Source organism: Colossoma macropomum, unplaced genomic scaffold (genome assembly GCF_904425465.1).
Source record: "Colossoma macropomum unplaced genomic scaffold, Colossoma_macropomum, whole genome shotgun sequence".
NCBI lineage: Eukaryota > Metazoa > Chordata > Actinopteri > Characiformes > Serrasalmidae > Colossoma > Colossoma macropomum.
In genome coordinates this window covers 10,161,423-10,185,539 of record NW_023494797.1, presented here as the reverse complement: position 1 = coordinate 10,185,539, position 24,117 = coordinate 10,161,423, and the positions used below count along the sequence as shown (strand labels likewise).

The window sequence follows — 24,117 nt, the reverse complement described above, 5'->3', positions numbered from 1 at the left end:
AGAATGATTTGATTCCAAAGCAATAAAAATGATGTGGCATGTGAAAATGACTGAAGGAAAAATTTGCATTACATCAGTATATATTTAAATGACTGCAATATTAGCTTATCGGCTAAAAGGTAGTGGGGGAAAAAACTTTTCAAACAGATTGCCCTTGAGTATTCACCCCAAAGCATTTGGAGCTCTCAAAAGTTCCTCCCACATTCAACATACTTCAACAGAAGAGGGTTTTCCTAGTCTTTAAACTGGAACAACTTGTTCTAGAGACTTTTGTGGTGCCACTGTAGAAGGCGAGTAGGCATGTTTACAATAGATGAAGCAATAGCTTCATTTTGGCTTAAGGTGCCCCTTTAACTGTTGATATCAAAGATTATGATGTTATGACTGTGTAACCTGAAATACCCACATTTGAACCGTGGGCCCCAAGGGACCTCTCCTCATTCTCTGCATCAAAAACTGTACATCAATATAAGGCAAGCACCCAGCATATGAGCAATAGGGTCTACGCAAAGGCCAAAATATCAATAATAACAGTTATGAAGGTGACAATCACTTAACAAGCACATTGGTGTTTATATTATTGAATAGGAAAAACATACAGCAATGACATCTGTCAGTGGCGAAATCTGTTTGTTAGCATGTAGCTATGAGACTCTAAAGTCACCTCACCTTAATTATTCAAATACACCAGAAACACCAAGCCTACTATCAGCCTAGGGCTGCATGATATGCACACTACTAGCGTGAAGCTGATGCCTTCTACAATATCAGTATTTCAAAAGCCTATTTTGTAAAAACAATTAAGAGACAATACTTTGTGTAGCCCACTACCAGGTTCAAACTATGAGACACAAGCGGTACTTCATTAGCAACAAGAACTGCTAATAAAGAAGATTAAAGTGACTCACCGTTGAGGAAGAGCTCTTCTTGTCTCGCCTGTCGTGCCTCGGGTGAGAAACACCTTTTCTTCAACCAGTCAGGCTCAAACTCACTGCTGTGTTGATCCGGCCATGTGATGGAGACCTTCACAAGAGGTCAAACACTTCAGTTTAACGTAAATGTGTGCTGGAGTTCTATAAGACTTGTGCATGCAGAATGACTAATTACAATGTAATAAACAATAAAACCAACATGTAGACAGTAAGGGTCACAAGGCCTGTCACAATTATTACATCATTGCCTTATTGTGATTATTTAAGCCAATCACAATTATTTTCTGCAGCTGTCAGCTTTTACGTTGTATATATGTTGCAAGAAACAGAATATAAATTGGGGACATTCTCCTCAGGTGGGCTACCAGTAAATGAGCAATGGGGTCTAGGTAAGGGCCAAAAGGTCAAAATTAATAGTTCTGATGATGATAGAAAAAAAAGATTTAAAAAGTACATTTGTGTTCATATGACTGAAAAGCATCAACATACAGTAAGGGTATATGTCAGTGGCAAAACCCATTTGTCTGCATGTAGCTATGAGACTCTAAAGTCACCTAACCTCAGCTATTCAGGTGTGTCAGAAACAGCATGCAAACTGTCAGACTAGTGCTGCATGATATAAATAAAACTGTGACAGTGAAGCCTTCTGAAATATCAGTATTTCAAGGGCCTACATAACAATAACAATTAAGAAACAATAAGTTGTGTAGGCCTGTATCAGGTTCAAACTGTCAGACACAAGCAATCATGCATGATGTTTGTTTATTTGATGTTTGTTAATATCTTTAGAGAGTAATGTTTGCCTTTAACACTTTTAGATGGTAGTGGTGAGGAACTGGCTGTTTTTTGAGCTTGAGCTGTTTCGGTCATCAGTCAGAGGCTACAAAGGCCCAATCCCATTTCTTATTTTAACCCCTACCCCTTGTTTTCGAGTGTTCCCTTCCCCTTGGAACTGAATTACAAGTTATAGTGGTTGAAATCTTCCCATACAAAATGGGACAACCCAAAGAACCCAAAGGACAACCCAAAGAACATTACTTCATTAAGAGGCTACTAGTGCTGCTCTGTAGGTGACCCTGCCTGTCTGCAGTGACAGCAGAGGAGGGTAAAGTTCAGCAACCTCACTGCAAGTCTTTAGTTAAATTTAGGGCATCATATGCCTTCAAAGAAGGGAGGATGCACCAAATATTTATTATCACCCACCCCTAATTCTTTGGTGATATGAAGCTGAAGTCAGCTATTCACCAGCTTCTTGTTCGAATTTTCCCATTCCACTTTTAATTGGGGCAGCAGAGGTGCCAGAATGTAACTGCTGCACCATTTAAGATGGAACAGGAAAATCAGCTAGCTAGCTACTGAGACATGTGTACTATCAGCGATTTTTATGCTTGTTATGAAGAAAAGGAAAACCATAATACATCGAAACAACATTAACATTAACATCTCATAACACTCCGGTTGGAGTGTGCCTATGATAAACCTCTGTTTGGGGGGGCCATGAAGCCCTAACACTTCGCCCTACTCCTTCATCTCAACAATAATTGGGACACCCTACCCCTAGGCGTGAACATGCAAAACAAAGGGTTAAGGGCTAAGTGCTAGGGGCAAGGAGTGGGATTGGGCCTGTGTCGACAGCTAGGATGCAAAATAGCTAATCAATCAATGTTGTCACTTTAGGCTGGGAATTTACTAAGTGCACACAATCAGCAATAAATCTGGTAAATGCAATTATTTGTATGGCAATTGATCATAACGGGACTCCTACCTTGTTGTTCTCAGTGACCTGCACTTGATCCATTCCAGTGTGCACATCGAGGTCAGTAAGCAGAAGACTCCGAGCCTGTGCTGACTGCAGGGTGCACAGAGGGCACTGGCAGTTATCCCTAAGCCAGGTGAATGGATAGAAACTACAAGTGCCATCATCCCACTCCACCTGCAGCAGTCTCTCATTGTCCAGTGCCCTAGCCTGCCTAACCCCAGGACTCCCCCCTACAGCAGGCAGGGCTGCTGCCAGTGTCTGATGGCCAAAGCAAGGCACTGTGATTGGCCTGGATGTACGACTGGCCCCTTTCAACACTTGGAGAGCCCCTCTAGAGGCACAGCGAGCTAGACTGGATAGCATCCTGAATGTGAGGCACCTGTGGTGTGGCGTGTAGCAGTGAGAAGCAAGCTGTCTTTCTGGAGACACATAAAAAGGGTGAACAGATTACATAAGCATTTTACAGCCTCTTTTATAAGTTTACGACACCTTTGTAATAAGACGATAATCTGTTTATTCACTGTAATAGCACACCGCAGTGTTGGGAAGTGAATGACCCATCCAAAAGAAGTTCATGTTTATAAAGTAAGAATGCAGCCAAAAGATAAGCTTACCAAAAGGGCTGAAAGCCTGAAGATAACCTGAGGAAGTTTTCATAGTTTTTAATAAAGCTGCATGATAAAAAAATTGGCAGGTATAAAGATCTGGCCCACAATAAAGACTGATTAAACTTGAAGCTGATTTAAAGTAAAGCATGACATCATTGCTATTAAGGTAGATTATTCAAGACTTTTAACCATCTGCGTCCTAGATGTAAACGTCACTGACCACTACAGATAACACATCATATGATTCTGTGATCACCATTTGTCCCACATATACCTGCTACTTCACACAAATGTTTGTCTTGTAAAGTCTCTAGGCACGTCCATTCATGCTGTTTTGCATGTTCTGCCAAACAACACCCACCGCAAGTATTGTGTAAAGTCAGTACAAGGTGCTTCTAGTCTCATTAATTTAATTTATTGTAACATGGATTGTTGTGGTCTGAATTACATCTTGTAAGTGTAATGTAAGTACTTGTATTGCATAGTATATCAATTTTATATTTGTTTAAAAAATATATATTTGATATCTTGTAAGCTGGTTAGAAAAACACAGCTTTGGTTCCAGACTTCTCATTGTTGTTCCCAGCTATCCCATGGATTTCTTAAATTCCATCAACAGCACTCGTGAGTTATTTTAATGAAGGTTTAATTAACCAAACCAGGTATCGAATGGTAACTACAAGTAATAATTGGCTTCCTCATAGAGAGGTTTGGAAATGGTTTAAACAAAAACTTTGACATATTTAAAATCACTACTGACATATATTCACTTAAATTAATAAATACATTACTTATATATATATATATATATATATATATATATATATGTTTTTCTGAACAAAAAAATGCTTTCCATCCAGATAAATAGCTTAGACACGAAGTGCTAGACCAAGCAAATTCACAGAGTGTGGCTGCTGAGTGCTGAAGTGCACAGTGCCTGTCCTGTTGAATCACTCACTAAAGAGTTCCAAATTGCCTCTGGAAGCAACATCAGGAAACAAAAGATCTGTGCATCAGAAGCTTCACGAAATGGGTTTCCACGGCCAAACAGCTACACACAAGCCTAAGAGCAAAATACACAATGTCAAGCATCAGGGAAGAGTGGTGTAAAGCACGCCGCCACTGGACTCTGGAGCAGTGGAAAGGTATTCTGTGGAGTGATGAATAAAGCTTCTCTATCTGGCAGTCTGATGGACGAGTCTGGGTTTGGCGAATGCCAGGAGAACATTACCTGCCTGACTGCATTGTGCCAACTGTAAAGTTTGGTGGAGGAGGGATAATGCTACGGGTTGTTTTTCAGGGGTTCCAGTGAAGGGAAATCTTCCTCAAAGCAGGGTCAATGAAGGCATGGTTGGGCGAGTTTGGTGTGGAGGAACTTGACTGACCTGCACAGAGCCCTGACCTCAACCACATCAAACACTTTTGGGATAAACTACAACAGACATTGCCAGCCAGGCCCTCTCATCCAACATCAGTGTCTGACTTCACAAATGCTCCTCTGGATGAATCGGCAAAAATTCCCTCAGACACTCCAAAATCTTGTACAAAGCTTCCCAGAGGAGTGGAAGCTGTTACAGCTGCAAAGGGGGGACCAACTCCATATTAATACCTATGGATTTAGAATGGGATGTCATGAAAGCTCCTGTAGGTGTAATGTGTAGGTGTCCCAATACTTTTGTCCATATAGTGTACATATGCTGCTTATGAATTATAGTTGACCTAACCTTATGTAAAAATTATAAACTGTCTAGTAAATGACCGTGTCATCTGGACCTGAGGTGTAGCATATGATCATCACCGTCCAAGCGAAACAGCCCAATATCTATATCTACAAAGCTTTCATTGTAGAAGCGACCCCGGCAAACAGCACAGGCTACCTGAGTGTAGATACAGCCTATCAGTCCAGTATAAAGTCTGTGCTCTAATGTTCGCCGTCCACTGTGAGCACAGGTCACATCCACCTGCCCGCTCCTCAGAGCAGTTACGTCACTCTGCCGTGGGTGCACGCGACTGCCTGAATGGCGCGCGCCCAGAAGTGGGTGAAAGGTTACAGCCTCCTCCTCCTCTCAGTTATGCTCTCTGTCACCGGTTTACTTCCACAAGCTTCTGTTTGACTTGCATGTTTCGCAGAGGCAGTTTTAAAGGTTTTAACCCAGCGTTTTATGTTTTAACCCTCTGTAGAAATGAACAATGGCGCGGAGGCAGAATGTGTGTAAGAGTAATTTACGTTTTCAGTTTTTCATGCTAGCTTACCGGCTAGCCTCTCGACACTACCGTGCTTTCACTGTTAGCCGACGAGTGAAGCATAACACTGTAGACTGAAATAAACCTCTGTCCTGTGCAGGTGCACTATCCGAGCAGTGTACTGCTAATAAGAGAGAATAAAGCTCACATGCAGTCGGTGCAGTGAGGGTGAACTTACCGGCAGTGCGGCACGGCGGCGGAGGGAGGAGGTGTTATTCGGGCATGAGCGTTTATATTGAGATCAGCGTGCAGACGCGGAGAGAGGAAGTAGGGGAAAGGTCAGAGCCGAGCAGAGCGCCATGGCCTTAATGAGAAAGGTTACAGTGGCTGTAATCTGCTGATCGCTAAAAAGTGAAACTGAAATCTGTCTGAGAGCAGTTTAAAACTTTTAAAAGTTTAAAGTTTTTAATCTCTGTTTTAAACGTGATCACACCCACGGGCGTGCGTACCTTAGGCTTGCAAACCACACACGCTCTGAGCAATTTACATATATTTTTCAGTGGTCAGGACACCCCCCGGACCTCCACTGATCGGGTATTATTGGGGTGGTGGGTCATTCTCAACACACACACACACACACACACACATATATATATATATACATACACATATATATATATACATATACATATATATGTATATATATATATATATATATATATATATATATTTATTTTTTATTTATTTATTTGTTTGATTTGTTTGTTTATAACTCCAGCAGCACTGCTGTGTCTGATCCACTCGTACCAGCACAACACACACTAACACACGATCACCACGTCAATGTTACTGCACTGCTGAGAATGATCCACCACTCAAATAGTACCTTCTCTGTGAGGGTACATGGGGGTCCTGACCACTGAAGAACAGGGTTAAAGGGGGCTAACAAAGTATGCAGAGAAACAGACGGACTACAGTCTGTAATTGTAGAACTACAAAGTGCACCTATATAGTAAGTGGAGCTGATAAGATGGACAATGAGTGTAGAAACAAGGAGGTGGTCATAATTTTATGCCTCATTAATATATATATATATATATATATATATATATATATATATATATATATATATAGCCAAAAGTATCCACTCACCCATCCAAATCATTGAATTCAGGTGTTCCGATCACTTCCTGTTCCAACATGACTGCGCACCAGTGCACAAAGCAAGGCCCATAAAGACATGGATGAGCGAGTCGAGTTTGGTTTGGAAGAACTTGACTGGCCTGCACTGTCCTGACCTCAACCCGATAGAACACCTTTGGGATGAATTAGAGCGGAGACTGCAAGCCAGGCCTTCTCGTCCAAAATCAGTGTCTGACCTCACAAATGCTCTTCTGGAAGAATGGTCAAAAATTCCTACAAACACACTCCTAAACCTTGTGGAAAGCCTTCCCAGAAGAGTTGAAGCTGTTATAGCTGCAAAGGGTGGGTCGACATCATATTAATGCCTATGGATTAAGAATGGGATGTCACTCAAGTTCATATGCGTGTGAAGAGACGTATACCTAATAAAGTGGCCAGTGAGTGTGTATACCACTTTACTCCATTTTTCAGTGGTCAGGACACCATCACTGAGCAGGTATTATTGGTGTAGAGGGTCATTTCCAGCACTGCAGTGACATATTACAGACATATATATACTTTACCCCATTCATCATTGATCAGGTGGTCATGAACCCCACAGGACCACCACTGAGGAGGGGTTATTTGGGTGTGGGTAGCTGGACCTAAGAAAGTGGCTAGTGACTGGATAGAGTATTAATACGAAGTTTGCCCATCTTTGCTGCAGTAAAAGCCTCTACTCTACTGTGATGGTTTTACACTATATGTTGGAATATTGCTGTGAGGATCTCATTGCTTCAGGCACAAGAGCATTAAAGAGGCCAGGTACTGATGTATTGCTGTTCTTCATGAAGTTCATCACTCCAGAGAATGCAGCTCCACAGCAGGCCAGTGCTGGGGGGCTTTATACCCCTCCAGCTGCTTGGCATTGGGCATGGTGGACGTGGTGGAGCAGCTTCAGAGTATCATTGTATCTGTGATGCTTTTCTATGTAGATAATAGAAGCTGTGTATGGGTAGTTGAACGCCTGTATCAGCAGTGGTTGCACCTTAAAGTAGCTTAATTCACTAATGTGAATAGTGTAGATAGATTAACAGAAACATACGTACATCAACAGTGACGAAATCCATGCACATCAGCAGGTTTACAAACATTCAACTTGATGAAAAGCTGCAGTGTTGTAATTCATGTGATGTAAGTAGCCTTTTAGTGTTGGCCAAACAGTGTCTTGTGCCAAGCTGGTGAACAGCCAGCAGTGACCTTATTGTGAATTTATTTTAGCATCATGTAATGGTATCACATTTTATTAAAAGGTGCTTGTAATATTGCAGCATGATATGTGTTCTCTTTCTCTCTCCCTCTGTCTCACTCCCTCCCTCCCTCCCTCCCTCCCTCTCTCCCTCCCTCCCTCTCTCTCTTTAACACACACACACACACACACACACATACACACACACAAACACTCAGTCAATGCCCTTTGGCCCAGAAATTGAGAGCTCACTGTGACCACTGACGATTTCCACTTCCACAATTGCCCTAAAACAAAACATTTATGGGGGAAACACTCAACAGAGAACTACTCCTCAGCAGCTGTTAGCATGACTGCATTCCCATGAGCTAAACCGATACCCAAGCACCTGTATGGGCTTACGAAAAAGCACAGTTGCAGCTGCTGTCTATCTGTTGCTTTCTATTAAACCCTGCATATTCCTACATGCATCATAAACTGCTTTGAGAATGTGCTGCTGTGAAATCCCTGTCTTTCACTCCTTCTCTAATTTAAAACCTGTTCTCAGGCTTTGGCTGTAATCTCTGTCCTTTGAAGAAATTGGCCGTTCTCTGACACTGCTTTGGCACACATTCGCACATAGATTTCACTGAGGAAATACAAATGTGTGTGGGTAGCCCACTTTAAAGCAGTTTAATAAAGGCTACAGAGGAACAAGATCCATGGACTTCTGAATGGTTTGTACATGAGTGACTTATTATGTTGAAAAGTCTTGTTTGTCAATTTAAGAGGTTTTTTAAACATTCTACAGAATTGAATCTATGTTTCTATATGTATATATAGACTTTGAGATCGCTAGCACCACCACTGTAAATAAATCACTGTCAATAAAGTCTACGTTTCTCTACAATGCACCATTTCGCATCAAACCACCCTAAATGTTTACAATGTACATTTTTTGAGATGTAAACAGTCATTTGGAGTGGTTTGTTGTGAAATGGTGCATTGTAGAGAAACTTGTAGACTCAGATTTTTATAGTAGTGATAGGAATCGGGGTAGAGATCTCTACAACACAGATATAGCCATTTTATTTACTATTACTATCTAAAATAACCTAAATTGACCTACACATGTCTTGTGAGTTAAGATGTAATGCTGACTATGGTAAAATAGTGGTAAATTTGAAAAAAAAAAAATCGTTGGGTATTATTTTGCCTTACAATGCTCTGCATGTGTCTCACCATTTTAAAAATACATTTTTTTATCTCAAAAATATTGCTAAATAATGACTCTGGCATTAGACAGCATGTAATACATTCCTGTGATGTTGCTTTTAGAGACATTAAACGCTTTGGATGTCTGGTTCCTCTCACCACAGCTGTGAACAATTCTGACTTTCTCTAAGTTTCTTAGAATGGAGTATTTCATGTCAAACCACTATGAATGATTTAGTTTGCATCTTAATGATGTTAATATGCAGAAGTGCAGAAACAAAATCAGTGAAATTCCCATTGAAGTCTCTGTTTCTGTCTCAATTCAATTCAGTCCAATTAAATTCAATTCAGTGTTCTCACAGTATTGCCTAAGACTCGGTGAAACAAAACATTTAACATTTCCCTCTCTCTCTCTCTCTCTCTCTCTCTCTCTCTCTCTCTCTCGCTCTCTCTCGCTCTCCCTAAATGAAAGAGCAGGACATGAAGTGTCCCGAAGTGTGTATGACACGTGTCTGACTTTTCTGATTTCTTCATAATTAGAAATCTGCCTTGCTTGTGCTTTATGATCCTGACTCATTCTCTGTCTGCGTGTCACGTTTAAAAACAACTCCAAAAGCCTTCCAACACCAAAACACGCAAACCTCCATCTTTAAAGATTTTTATTACAAAGTGGAACAAACCCAACCTCTCAGGAATGCAGCTCCACATGGTAAAAGGTCTGAAGTCCAATATTCCTGCCCGCAGTTATCTTTGGTTCTGAGGATGCGTCATCCCCGCTCTCTTTCTCTCACAACATCTCAGAGAATAATTACAAGAATATATTCTTACTGCAACATCTCATTACATGAATAACATACAATGAAGCTCTTCCCCACCCCATAAAAATATAGACACTCACAGTTTAACAACTTAGACACATATATAACATATTCAAATGTACAGATTTACCATGGAACATAAAAAAGTCCATACGTCCAAATACATTTCTCCTCTTCTTAATAATAATAATAATAATAACAATAACAATAATAATAATAATTAATAATAATAAATGCTGTTTTACATAATAGACTTCAGCCGTATGTTTCAGGAGGATAGTCAGACTGAATGTTTAACCATTGCTACTGAACTAACACTAAAGACAGATTATAGTTTTCAATGGTGCATATTCTAAACGCATATTCATATTTCACTGAAAGTAAAAAGCTCTGGATTTACTTGACTCAGCTGTGCACACTGTTCAACCTAAATAAAACATATAACTTACTTTTTCTGGCCATTATTGCACTGATATGTACTTTTGGCATCCACTGTACTGACGTCATATATTTCATTTGTGTGGAACCTATGCGTCATGAATCAAGTATATCCAAAGTATTTTTTTTCCTTTTTTTATTCTCTTTTTTTTTGTATTTTGAAACATGCACCATAAAACTATGTGTCCATCTGTTTTTCATGGTTTTTGCAGAACATAAACATTCAAGTACTGTACATTTCTTGGCCGAGTGCTAGTAAAAGTTAACACCCGTTACTATTTCCACATGCTGATAAATGCCTGGACTCTTCTGACGAAGAGTCTGCGTGTTCAGACCGTCTGTCCGAATGAGTAAGCACCAAGAGGTGAATATCTGAGCACTGGACGGCTCGTCCGTGCTGTGTCCAATCTGCGTGGGGCAGTGGACTGAACATTGCACGAAACAGCTGCATTAATTTTGGCCAAATACCCGAGTAATGTGGCCGATTCAAACGTACACATCAGATCCACAAGAACAAAATATACAGCACAGATACTGGTAAAAGTAAGTGAACTGGAGGATAATAACTGTGCTGGTGTGATATATTTCATTCATCCGGAACCCATGCGTACATTCGCATCAAGCAACTTCAAAACAGGAATACAAATAGAAAAAAAAAAAGACAAACCAATTGCACCTTTTTTTCCTATCAGTTCTGTTCGGTTAAAGCGCGTGCCCGTCCGCGTGTTCGCGCACGCGTACCCCTCGGTCCCTCTACTTCATCCCTTCAGATACTCGTTCTTGAGACGGCTGAGGCGCGCGCCGTGGCTGCGCACGACGAGCGAGAGCAGCTCGTGGTGGTCGACGAGGGAGACGGCGAGGTGGCGCGTCTCGCGCAGCAAGTCGCGCGCGTGCGCCGCCATGCCCGCGAAGTCTTCGCTGGGGCGGCGAGCCTCCTCGCGCTCGCGGCTCTGCGCGAACTTGCCCTCGAGCTCGAGGAGCGCGCGCTCGGACGCGGCGAACGCCTCGCTGATCTGCGTGGTCTCGCGCCGCAGGTAGCGAGCGTAGCTCTCCTCGCCGTCCAGGTCGAGCGCCACGCTGCGCGCGAGCCCCTCCAGCACGCGCGCCGCGTCCTCCGCCTGCCGCCGCACCAAGGTGAAGTCCTCGCGCACCACTGCGTCGGCGTCCGCGTCCTCGCTGCACGGGCGCCGCTCGTCCGTCACGCGGAACAGCATCTGGCACTTTTCCGGGTCGTCGTTTTCCTCGTAGTTACCGTCCGGCACGAAGTAGTGGTGGAAGGTGCCATTGGACATCTCCGGGTGCAGCGGACCCATGAACAGGGCGTGCGTGCACACCATCGCCCACGCGCTCAGAAGCAGTCCCGCGTGCAGCACCATCCTGTGTGTCTGTGTAGGAATGTTTCCCCCGTTTTTCTCCAGAACTCGTCTTTTTTGCACCAAAGCGCGCCCACTTTTACGCGCACCTCTTCAGACCCGATCTGTAGCCAGTCTCCTTTCTTCTGCACCGAGCATCTCTAAAGCGGAGCGCGACATTTCCATACGCGAAGAAAGCGCGAGCTAAAAGCCACCCGGACCCCCAAGGCTCGAGCGTTCACACTCGCCCCTCCGGACTTGCTCACTAGAAGCTGAATCAGACGGCTGCCCGAATGGCCCAAAAACACGGTGTGCTGCAATGGGCTCTGTCCCCGGGTGCGTGCGCGCGCGTGCGTGTGGCTGCCCAACATCTGGCTAAGGCACTAATGATAGCCCGGCTCCCTCTCTCAAATTACAAACCCCCGTCACCGCTTCACTTACAAGGCAGAGCACATCGCTGGCTGGAGTTTAGGATTAAAGGAGCAGAAGCTATTAGGAGCTTTTAAGGGAGGTGAATGAGGCAAAAAAATACATACACGAGAGATGAGAGGTGGTGCTTTCAAATCTGACAGGACGTCTTCGAACATATTGGGATTTCCTTTAAGACCCTATGAAAATATTAACTTTTTTTTTTCTCTAAATACTCTGAGGCAGATCAGTACTTAGAATAAATACCTCACATTGACATTTCATGTTTGAATCACCTCCCTGTTAATAAGTCTCAGCAATTCTGCTGGCAAAAAACGGATCTGTGGTATCTCAATTTGAAAGAATCTCAATTTAAATTTTTAAATTACATAATTTACATTATCTTACTTATTCAGCCTACAGATGTTTAGTCCATGCAACATGCATTTGGTTGTGACTGGTTGATATACTGCACTTTGTGTTTCATCATTTTCACAGAATTGGCAAGATATATAATATAAGCCATATGGACACACACACCCCCTCCTGACACACACTCACACACATGTTCCCTTCTGAATAAATAATTCACCTTGTCTCCTCACGTTTGGATCACCTCCTGTTAATACATCTTAGCAATTCTGCTGTACAAAAAAAAAACAAGTATCTCAATTTGTTTCTATTGTTAGTTTTCTGCATAGTTTATGATATCTTACATATTAAGCCTACAGAAGTTTAGCCCGCCCATTCATGCTGAAGTTATAAGGAGTGTTTCAGCCTGGACTGCCTTATATCAGTCTTAAAAGCTCAGTAATAAAACCGCCTGTTTAATTCTAAGTGATAATAAGTGGTTGGAAAATGGTTGTGTAAAAAATTAAGTATGATTGTTTCTGGCATATATAACCATGCAAGCATGGAGGAGAATAAAGTACAAGAAAAACGTGATACAGCCCTTTAAAAACAGATTTTTACTCTCGACATTTTCCCAATTTTATGTCCAGGCACTGGTCATGGATTTTATTTGTGTGCTGTTTTCTGTGATATATTAACCACCTAACATTCTAGGCTTATTACATACTAAGGCTTTTTATTCAGGGTCTTTAATGCAAACTTATGGAGCTTTTCTTATGTTATAGAAGTAAACAAAACTGTGAGCCTGCCGCCAGGCCCATGACTTGGTAAGGGGTTAACAGTTCATTGTGCACTTTGTCTTATTTTGTAGTTATTGCTTATTTAAAGCAGATTGTAACACTTTTAAAGGTGCTGTACAGCACATAAAGACTTACAATGTTACCTCTTATTGTTATGCTTTTATTATTCTGCAAGGTACTTCTTGTTGCTGCTTGTCAAACATGTTAATAAGAAAGTGGTGAACAATCTCTCAATAAGCTTTTCAAGATGAAGATCTAAATTAAGTGGATGATGTGATGATGTCAAAGCCTCAGTACAACTCTAACCCTCTGCTTAAATTAGTAATGGCAGTTGACCCCAGCCTAGCAGGTTCCTACATGTTTAAATGCACCGAAACACAAAGATATGATTTAAGTGTTCAATTAAGTTCCATTCAGTTTTAATAAGATTTGAAGCTCTTGGCACTGAGAAAGTTAAAGAGAGGAAAGTCCAGTTTAACTACAAGAGTGAAAGACACATTGCTGGACGCCCCATGTTGCTTTTCACTGGCCTGTATTGAAGGTGCCAGGTGGTTGACGTGCCTTTGAAAAGAAAAGTGCTCTCTTTACTGCTGCGATCTTCATTTCCACAGGCGGCTCTCCGCCCGGCCCTCTCTGAGCTGCTCCTTCTGCCTATTACTCCAAAGAGGGGCGCTGAGTGATGATGAAAGGTCACGACCTCTGTAGAGCATGAGACTAAGCAGGCGCTGCTTGGCCCTGACACCATGGTGAGCTCTTCTTTCTCACTCTCCCGAAGGGGCCCCTGGCAGAAGGGTGTGAATACATAGACACACAAAAGAAAATACTTCTTAGTGTGAACTGTCATCTCAGTCAACTCTGATATTAGCCAGATGAAGCAAGGTCAAATAAAAATGAATAAGTCAGAAACACTTCACAGCATTAGGAAAAAATGATCTGATAATATGAAAAATAAACTAATAAAAAAGATGAACTGTTTTAAGTGTGTCAGATACCCTTAAGTAAGGGTTCTAAAAAGGATTTGAAGCAATATAGCAGAAGAGTAGAATAGTAGTTCTTTAACAATGTAATTGAAACTACTTAGTTGAAAGATTCTTTAAGGAAACAGAAATATTTTTGTATGACTTTGCTCCATAAAAGTCTTTCTGGTTCCCTAAAGAGCCATTCAATGGATGGTACTTTAAAAACGCAGATGAAACCACTTCATTGAAAAGTGCTTTAGGGAGCCAGAATTGGTTCTCCTTTGGCATTGCTCCACAGAACACCTTTTGATTCCCTTAAGAATCTTTCAATCGCTGATTCTTTAAAAAAAAATAAATAAAAAGAACCCATTTCATTCTTTAGGGAACCTCTATGATATTGATCCGGAGAACCATTTTTGCCTACTAAACCTGTCAGTGTATGGTTCTCTTAAAACCCAATTGAAACAAAAGTTTGTTAGGGAACAGAACTGAAAGTATTTCTTAAATGGCATTGTTCCAAGGAAGACGTTTTGTTCCCTAAAACTCTCAGTGGATGGTTCTTTAAAAACATCCTAAAACTACTCAGTTAAAAGGTTCTTTGTGGAACAAAGAAGTGTTTTTCTATGGCGTTGCACCCCCAAAAACATTTGGTTCCCTATATCTTTCAAAGGATAATTCTTTAAAAACCCAACTGAGCCCACCTAATTGAAAAGTTCTCTAAGGAACCAAAAGGGGTCTTCTAAAGAACACCTTTTGGTTGCCTGACAAAGCTCTCAAAGGATAGTTCTTCAAAAAGCTTACTCACTTAAAAGGTCCTTTAGGGAACCAACCCTTAAAAAAGGGGGTTCTTTGGTAAAGGAGAAGCTTACATATGGAACCAAGAGAACTCAAAGAACTATTTGAATGTTAAATGGTTCCTTGCATGGTTAAATCGCTCTCCATCCTGTTATATTTGGTTCATTAAAGGCATTGCTCCAAAGAGGCCTTGGCAGCATTATTTTAAAGAGTGAAAACTGGCCAGAGGTGAGTCAATGTAGTGATCATGAGACATGCATTTGGTCATGACTGACTGATATACTGCACTTTGTGTTTCATCATTTTCACAGAATTGGCAAGACCATATGGACACGCACACACATGTTCTGTCAACGTTCTGACTTGACTCTGAAAAACTGCATTCGATCTGGTGTGTCACAGAGAATGAAGTAATGAGTAACTTTTGAGGGCGTGTCTCCTACACAGCTTTAAAAAAAAAAAAGCTTCCCGGGCTCCCAACAAACACTCTTCAGAGTCATAAAAAACCCACCACAGACAGAGCACAACATGTGAGCCAAAGGGAGCGAGGGGCAGACAGCTTAACTGAGAGAGAGCATGCATGTGTGTGTGCAGAAGAGTTTCAGTTTTCACTATGTCAGGATCAGTTGTTCCCTACCTTGCATTCTCCAGAGACACTTTTAACTTTTATGACTCTTCCAAGCAAAATTCTGAGGAACCTTCTGTATACACCCTGAACCCCTTTGAACCTGGTTCCCCCGAGGTTCCTCCTACAGAAATGCACTATGAGCTGCTGGCTCTGACTCTGCTCTCATCGCTCATTTCAAAGGTGGTCTCAGATCCTTCTAAATGCATTGCGTCCAGCTCCTTGAGAACTTTTATCATTGTCAAGTTTCCTAAGAACGGAGACTCATTAGTAATTTCAGCATATTCAGTTTCCTCAGAAGGAACTGAATGTTTTTATTAGCCATCAATAGCAACTATGCAAGTTTAAACAAAGTCCTCATTTTCAGCTGTCTAGCTGAACTGTTGTACCATTGTAGTCAGCGGTCAGTGAGCGCGTAATTGATGGCATAGCCGAATCGTGTAAACGAATGAACTCCCGGGCTGCGGGTTGAAGATTCTGTTCTCTTTCCACATGCTTCACTGAGATGATGTAGCATAAATATCCTTAAAGTCACCATGTTATATGTGGGCAGATCCTTAAGTAAATCACAACTTTGTGCGGTTCCGTTGTGGTTGAGCTGAATTGAGGCCATCCGCTTGGCAGGAAAAACCTGGGCACTGGCATAAATGCCATGAACCTCATATGAACTGAGCTAGTGGGCCAGTGTGTATCTGAAAGGGCAGGATTTATGGGCAAGTGGTTGATTCATCATTAATCCTCTCAGAGGCATGATAAAACACGGTCTCACTGGACCCACAGCACTTTCCATGAAGGAAAAGGTCTCAATTATTGAAGCTTTCGAACAAGAAGACCATAAAAGATGCAGATGCTGGGGACAGAGCCATCAGAAATAAAACAGAAACTGAGCACAGCAGTGTCATGTTTTTCTATTCCTGTCTACCATTCCCCTGAGGGGATGCGATGTCAGGCTGGGGACACATGCATGCACGAAATTCACATATTCATAGAGTCCGAAACAATCTCAAAGGTACCAGAAGTGGGCTTTGGAGCAATTGAAGAACCATCTTTGGTTTCCTAAGAAACCTTTCGATTAAAGAAACAAAAACCTTTGACCTGATCTCTATCTGGGGTATCTGTAACATACAGGTGACCACCATGGAAAATAATTTCACTTCTGAATTTAATACTTTCAATGATTGCGACCCTAAAGTAGCCATAAAGTGGAGAAATATTACTGTTATAATTAACAGGAGTTTTCATGATAGATGTCATAATGTTTGACATGAGAGCCATAATGTTGGCATAAACATGTCAACATGTCATATGCTATCATAAGTTGTCATGACAGATTTTGTTCAGTACTTTAAACAATTACAAGTAGGTGTCATCACAGGCATCATGAAGCCACTACAGCTTGTGTTTTATGCTAATTTTTGCTATGTACTCTAATAAACCGTCATGCCATCACCATTATAACATCTGTCATGCAAATTAATTGTAATGATAATATAACACTGCTGTATTACTGAACATGGCAACTCATGACAGCCATGACATATTTATGAGATAGTTATGTTACTGTTATGAGGCAGTGTTACCAAATGTTCTTTAGGGAATCTAATGTTCTTCTTCTAAGCCATCGCTCCAAAGAACCCTTTTTTGGGCACAGATATGCACAGACACAAGGTTCTGTATGAAGATAAATTCTTTAGATCTTACTTTTTGCTCCTGACATTCAAGAAAAGCACACATATTCAAAAACATAGCTTTTTGTGTATCAATAAGGTTAAAATGTTGGAGCACGATCCACCCATAGATGTTCAAACACGTTGGCAACACTCACACTGTTGAAAGCTTCAGGTGCTAAAATATTTATCATCATTTCCACTTGCAGTAACAGCCAATCATTTAGCCTGAACAGCCAGTGGATATTCTGTAACAGACACACAGCCAAAAAAACAATTATTCAGTCTGAGAAAAGACCCAAAGGTCTTTTGAAGTGTGAGGTGCAGTGATGCAGCAGAGGGCTAATGAAGGCTTTGGTCCCACAGCAGCCTTTTTCACTTTATCACACACATGTTCCCAACACTCGGGCCAAGGGTGACCTCAGAACAAGCTTCCAGATAGAAGATCAGCTGCCCACTCTTATAAAGCTAGATTTTTATTGGTCCTGCAATTAAAACTCCTTTATTATGACACAGCTTTGGAAGCCATGATGATTCTGGGAATAAACTCTCAAACATACACTTACATACCGTGATGCTTGAAGTAAATGATGTCAGCTGGAAAGTAGATAACGGCCACAGTTGTTATAGAAATATAAAATTGAAATGAAAAATAAAATTGAAATGAGTAACGACACTGTTATCATGGGGACTTTTATTATGACATTGTTATGGTACAATGACAAAGTGGGGACTAAAGGAGTTATTTATACTCTTGAGAACACTATTAAACCAAGTGAAGCAAATTCTCCAGCGGCTATTTGGCCTGGATAATGGGCCTGCCTAAAAGTCCATTATTCAGTAGTGACTTGTGCTGTGATGGAACAACACAGAGCATATCTGTGGTGTTTCAGGAGTTGAAAGAGGAAGGAACACAGTGGTGACCTCCACAGGGAGAACCCAGCGATGTTGGAGCTGTTCATACTGAAGTGCTTATGAGATTTTTCCAGTTGATTTGTGGTCGAGAGCCTCTTCGCCAACTGCTCTGCTGGCTTACGTATTGTCGGTCTTCATCACTTTTTCATATGGAAACTTAGTCAGGCCAAATTAACTCACTTAGACCCCCCTCTGCCCCACACTCACACAGACTCCAACAGACATGGACCAAGACCAGGGGTGATTCTGGTCCTGGAGGGCCGGCGTCCAGCACAGTTTGGTCATTTCCCTGCTCAAACATACTTACTAAACCTGGCAATTATTAGATGAGTTGAACCAGGTGTGTTTGAGAAGGGAAATCACCAGTGCTGGACACCAGCCCTCTAGAGCCGGAGCTGAGCACCCACACCTAGATGAAAGCTCAGAATACTGAGGAACATCCCATCTGGCTTGGAATAAAACATTGCCAATTTATGTGCCATTTACCAAAAGATCAGAACTTGGTGAGATATGACAGGTCTTGGCAGACTGAAACTGAAGGTAATCCTATCCTGAAGAAACACAAAAATCTACAAATCCACATTTGAACCTGATATTTTTATTTGTGATTGAATGATTAACAATAATCAACCGATTCAGTCAAAGTGTTTAGCAAATGAAAATGCATTGATAGCGTTATCTGTTTGGATTTTGGCTGGTCCCTTGGGGCTGAATTCCTGGATCAAAAGAACTAGAAAAAGATTTAATCCAACACAGAAGCTAACTGGATAGACTTTTGAAAGCCTCTCTCTTGGGAACAAAACACTGGGTCACAGAAGGTGTAATATTGTTCTTCTGAGTCAGAGCTTGAGGTCATGGAGCAGCATGTCAGACCTCACTGTTACCTGCTGCTCTTCAGAGGAACACAGAGGTAATCACAGAGTGATTGCTCCAGACAAACGGCGCAGACGTGATTACCCAAATCACAGTCCTCAGCCTGCAGGACAGATACGGGCTGTGTCCTTTCCTGTCTGAAAATAGAGACAGATAGAGGCATGACTCAGAGGTGGTTACAAAGAAGTCCCATTTAGAAAGAAAGAGAGAAAGAAAGAAGCAAAGAAAGAAAATAGAAAAAAGAAAGAAAGGAAAAGAAGAAACAAAGATGGAAAGAAAGAAAAAGAATGATACGAAAGAAAGAAAGAAAGAAAGAAAGAAAGAAAGAAAGAAAGAAACGGAAACAAACAAACAAAGAATCTGAAAGCAATGAGAAGAAATGACAAAAAAAGAAATTAGTGAGAAATGCTAAGGAAAGAAAGGAATGAAGAAAGACAAAAAGAAAGATAAACAGAAAAAAAAGCAAAGAAAAAAGAAAAAGAGAACTGAGAAAAAGACTGGAGAAAAAATGAAAAATGGAAGGAATGAAAGAAGGAAGAAAGAATCACAAAACATCAAGAAAGAAAGAAAGAAAGAAAGAAAGAAAGAAAGAAAGAATGGAATAAATGAAAGAAGGAAGAAAGAATCACAAAACATCAAGAAAGAAAGAAAGAAAGAAGGAAAGAAAGAATGGAATAAATGAAAGAAGGAAGAAAGATCACAAAGCAGCAAGAAAGAAAGAAAAATAATGGAAGAAAGAAAGAAAGAACGAAAGGACAGAAGGATGGAAAGAATGAAGAATCACAAAGCAGCAAGAAAGAAAGGAAGACAGAAAGAAAGAGACTCAAGTCTCTACACCAACTGAACATGAACGTGTCTCTCTCTCCTGGGTGCTGTTTGTTAATGTCTTGCAGGTCTTGCAGTGCTGATGCCGTATTGATGAGATCAGGCTGCGTTCATGTCTGTTGCTTGAAGAAAGCCACCATCGTTAAACCGTAATGGCCTGCACATGTGGCTACGGAAGAGCGGTTGAACTCCTGTATTCTTCCTTTTGACATTCATTAGTGCATGATAGCTTAATTGTGTATATGCAACTCAAAGACGAAAGGAAACAATCAACAATTAACATTATGTAATTTATGGGAGCCGGAGTGCACAACAAGAAAATATATGGTTTTCAGATGACATCGGTTGGTGGCTCAGGCTCAGTGAAACACAGAAGAAGAAGTGAACGAGATAATTAAGAAGAAGGAGAAGAAGAAGTTCTTCAAAGATAGCAGTTCATATGTGATCATTTTCATGATCATTTTCATTTTCTTATATCATTGTTATATGAAAAACAATGATACAAGAGAACCAGCAACATAAAAAACCCTGCAAGGACAACAACCGTGACAAACATGAGTGCCTGACAGTTAATTATTAACAAGACATTAAACTTGTTTTATTAACAGCTAGGCCTTTCGCCATCCATGAGTAAGCTTTGGCAGTAGCGTATCTATTCTCAGGTGTTTCTACCATTAAGCTCTATATCCTCTTAATATTAAATAAACCTTGCTGTTAAGCTGGTCATTCAGGTTCTTACTTCAATTGAAAATTTCCCAGTAAATGTCCAAGTGTTTTTATGAGATTTAACTAAGTAGAGCAAGTTTTATAACTATTAGGGCAGCGCAGCTTTCCGCCAAACCAGCTGCCAAAAAGCAGATCCATCCGTCCATCCATAGATCCAGCCTGAGTGGGATTTAAGGAGGGCTCTCTATCTGCACTGCTCAACAGCATGGAAAGAATGAAGGCTCAAGGACATTTTGGCTGGGGGAAACTGTCTGGAGAGAGAGAGAGAGAGAGAGAGAGAGAGAGAGAGAGAGAGAGAGAGAGAGAGAGAGGGAGAGAGGATGTTTACCCAAGAGAGAGTTTGTAGGCTACTGTCTTTTAATTTTCTCTTTTGACCGTGCCAGGATGTGTCAAAGAAGGAGAGATGGACAAGACGAGAGTTTAAGATGAAAAAATGACCACCAACAAGAGCGCAAAAGAGAAGTTAAGTTGTGAGCCGTCTGGCAGGACACTTGTTTTCCGTCCTGAGAGACATAAGAGTTCTTTCTGTTCCCCATCCATCATTCAGGGCTGTGAAAGAGAGAGGGGAAAAAAATTAATAGAGGAACAATTTGTTTTACAAGCGTGCGCTGCTCCACACACCTGTCAATGCCTTTCCTGTTTGCCTCCAGGAAACCAATATTCCAACACGAGACAAATTCAGCTATAGTTCCAATAACGTCTATCCCTCCTGCTTTACGATGAAGCAGTAAATTGCCGTCACTACAAATGATCTTTTTTCGAAAAGAGTTGCCTCAGGATGAGATACTTTATTTGAGATACCAAAGAGCAAGTCGAGCAAACCATTTGAGACACAATTCATATGAAAGTGATTTTGGAGCTTCTGATGTTTAAATTCGATTCAGTCAACAGCAAATCATCAACAGAGTAATTCCATTACTGCGAAGACGTAATAGCTTCTTATTGTTTCTTTACAAGAAACAACAACAACACAACAGCACTTCTAGGAAATACTTCTGGCCTTGTCAGACCCTTCTGGAAATTATGGCTATGCAACATTTCACACCAAACATAAATACTGTTGCCACAGCAATGATCTCACCATAACAACCAGAAGCAACTGCTGTCAGCAAGATTTATGGCGCGAGCCGTTTTGATAGTGTCTGTTTCCAGCATTGCGGTGCGCTCGCAACATGTGTCGAATATATTATATATGTTGTTCAGGAGAGCTGTTTCAGATTCACATTGTCCAGGCCAAATGGAAGCATTCAAGGCCAAATTTGAGGTAAAATGACAGCCATTAATGTAATTTCCAAACGGCGACTCTAGACTGCAGGAACTCTCACTGGCCATGAATCCTGGTGGTTATCCTTGTGTATGCTCTGTTTGGATCCAAGCAAGTCAGGATTGTCTGAACCAGCTGAATAGTTTTGAATGAGTTTTTCCACACAGTCACTGAAGCTTTTGCATGTGTGCGTCTGTGTTAAGTAGGACATAGTCCAAAAGAAATAAGCAAGTAGCCTCTTCACCCGGACCCCCTAGTGGTCTAGACTTTAAAGGGCCCATATGCTACAGTTTTCATGCGGTCCACTTATAACGTAAATGTGCCTTTATTTATTAAAAACAATCATGATTCCTTTTTACACAACCACTTTCTAACCTCTCTGTATCCCTTAGAATTAAACACGCTGTTTTTATTACAGTACCTTTCAGACATGCTGTAAATTATCTTTGTTCTGGCTGGCTGCCCAGGATTGGGCTTCAATTAAAAAGCAGTCTGTGCAGCAAATGTATAGAAATGTATGGACTAAATGGATGGTAAGTTTGAAACTGTAAAAAATGTTTATATATTACAAAAATGCATTATATTGCAAAACTGTGGGCCTCATTCACCAAGCGATCTTTGGAAGAAATTTCTTCTTAAAACCTACTTATGCAGTTTTCATAAACATTCTGACATCCACCAATGTTTTCTCATTTGGGATTTGTTCTTAGGTAAAAACAGAATCTACACACACACTGAAGAGCACAAAGGTGTGAACAGTTCTGCGATTTAAGAACACGTCATGAATTTGATGTAGACTTTTTTTTAAGACTTTTCTCAAGAGCACATTTAAGAACAAACTTGGGCCCGGTGAGTTTTCCATGATATGGGCTTTTTAAGAGAAACCTTGTGCTCTAGTAGTTGTGCTGCTTAAAATAATGTAAAAACAATGGTGAAACACCTAGAACTTCATTTTAGTCTATAAATGTCAAAAAACAAGAAAAACCCACCTTTATGATAGTGTTAAGTTCCGCTAGAGCCACTGCTGGATTTTTAATAGTATGTTAGCGCTAAGATAACAGTGATAGACATGAATATTTTTTGGGGTGTTTTAGATTGAAAATATACATTTGAAGCTTGTAAAAGACATTTTTTTTTGTTCTCAGAGAGTTCTTTACTGCATATCAAATATATCAAAAGGAAGCAGTGTTCATGCCAATAGAGTTGCAGATCGACAGTGCTGCCTTAGCTTTCCGCCATAGATGTTAAATGTGGTGTAGCAGTGCAGTGTAAGAGCATGCATTCAGACCAGAATTCATATCATTAACAGCATGTGGGGAAACATTTGTTCTATCAGAGTGAAGTCAGAATAATAGTCTTGTGCATTTATTTGCTTGCTAAAATTGCTAGTTTGTACAATTGTACAATTTTTCTGTTTTGTTAGATCATTTCTTTGTCATTTAAGAATAGGCATGATCACAACACGATTGAACTATTTTCCCTCTGTATAGATGGGTTAGAGTGTCAGGGATGGGTAAATAGAGAAGTACATAGTGCACCCTAAAACTACAAGGGTCTTTATGTGAGTTCCCCGTTTATTGTAGTTAACAGTAACCCCTATGGTTGGATACTTAATGTTATTTAATCAGGGGACCCCCATTGCAGTTATTGACTCATTTCTTTTGTGTTTTTGTGAGTTGTTCAAACCTTATATATGTAAATTTGTTAAAACTGTATTGAATGTTTTTATTTTGATAATACAGACCCATAAAACACAGTTAGGCACTTTAACTTTCTTCAGTTTTTCTAAATACATATTGTCCCACTTTTGTTAAACCCACAGTACTAGAAAATTAAAATTAATTAATAAATATTTTCCACAGACAGTTCACCAAATCTTGCAAATATGACTATAGAGTGGGTATTTATGCATTAGGATGCGTTAAGGATGTATGTAGCATTATGCCATAAAACGCATGCACAAGCCTAGTGCAACTGTGACACTTAATGACTCAATGAGCTTGTTTACACATTGTTTACACATTATGCATTAACATGTGTTTCATGTCTGGATTGCATCTGCAAATACTGTGGTGGGATTTTATTTATGCTTTTAAACTAATATACACTATATGGACAACAGTATTGGGACACACTTCTCATTCACTGAATGCAAGTGCTTCATTCAGTCTCATTGCCACAGGTGTATAAAATCAAATACCTAGCCATGCAGCATGCCTTTACAAACATTTGTCAAAGAATGGGTCGTTCTAA

At 40.7% G+C, this 24,117-nt stretch overlaps 2 protein-coding genes across 3 annotated transcripts in view; both read right to left on the bottom strand.

Moving 5' to 3' along the window:
* Positions 1-5,826, bottom strand: part of bbox1 (butyrobetaine (gamma), 2-oxoglutarate dioxygenase (gamma-butyrobetaine hydroxylase) 1) — a 33,124-nt gene extending 27,298 nt beyond the window's left edge. Inside the window, exons 1-3 of one of the 2 annotated variants that reach the window (XM_036584252.1) lie at positions 5,722-5,826; positions 2,698-3,110; positions 909-1,023 (exon numbers count right to left, since the gene is read on the bottom strand). In XM_036584252.1, coding sequence (XP_036440145.1) covers positions 909-1,023; positions 2,698-3,054 — 472 coding nt within the window. In that variant the 5' untranslated portion in view covers positions 3,055-3,110; positions 5,722-5,826. Of the gene's footprint in view, positions 1-908; positions 1,024-2,697; positions 3,111-4,257; positions 4,283-5,721 lie in introns of those variants that run through there. The other variant, XM_036584253.1, reaches the window with a different exon arrangement.
* Positions 5,827-9,692: 3,866 nt separating this feature from the next.
* Positions 9,693-11,904, bottom strand: fibinb (fin bud initiation factor b). Its single transcript, XM_036584512.1, has one exon. The coding sequence runs from the start codon at positions 11,678-11,680 to the stop codon at positions 11,063-11,065; it is 618 nt and encodes a 205-aa protein (XP_036440405.1). The 5' UTR covers positions 11,681-11,904; the 3' UTR covers positions 9,693-11,062.
* Positions 11,905-24,117: the final 12,213 nt, after the last annotated feature.

Bases quoted from the DNA above. Each gene is read 5' to 3' on its own strand.
- fibinb (XM_036584512.1), bottom strand. From the start codon at position 11,680: ATGGTGCTGCACGCGGGACTGCTTCTGAGCGCGTGGGCGATGGTGTGC.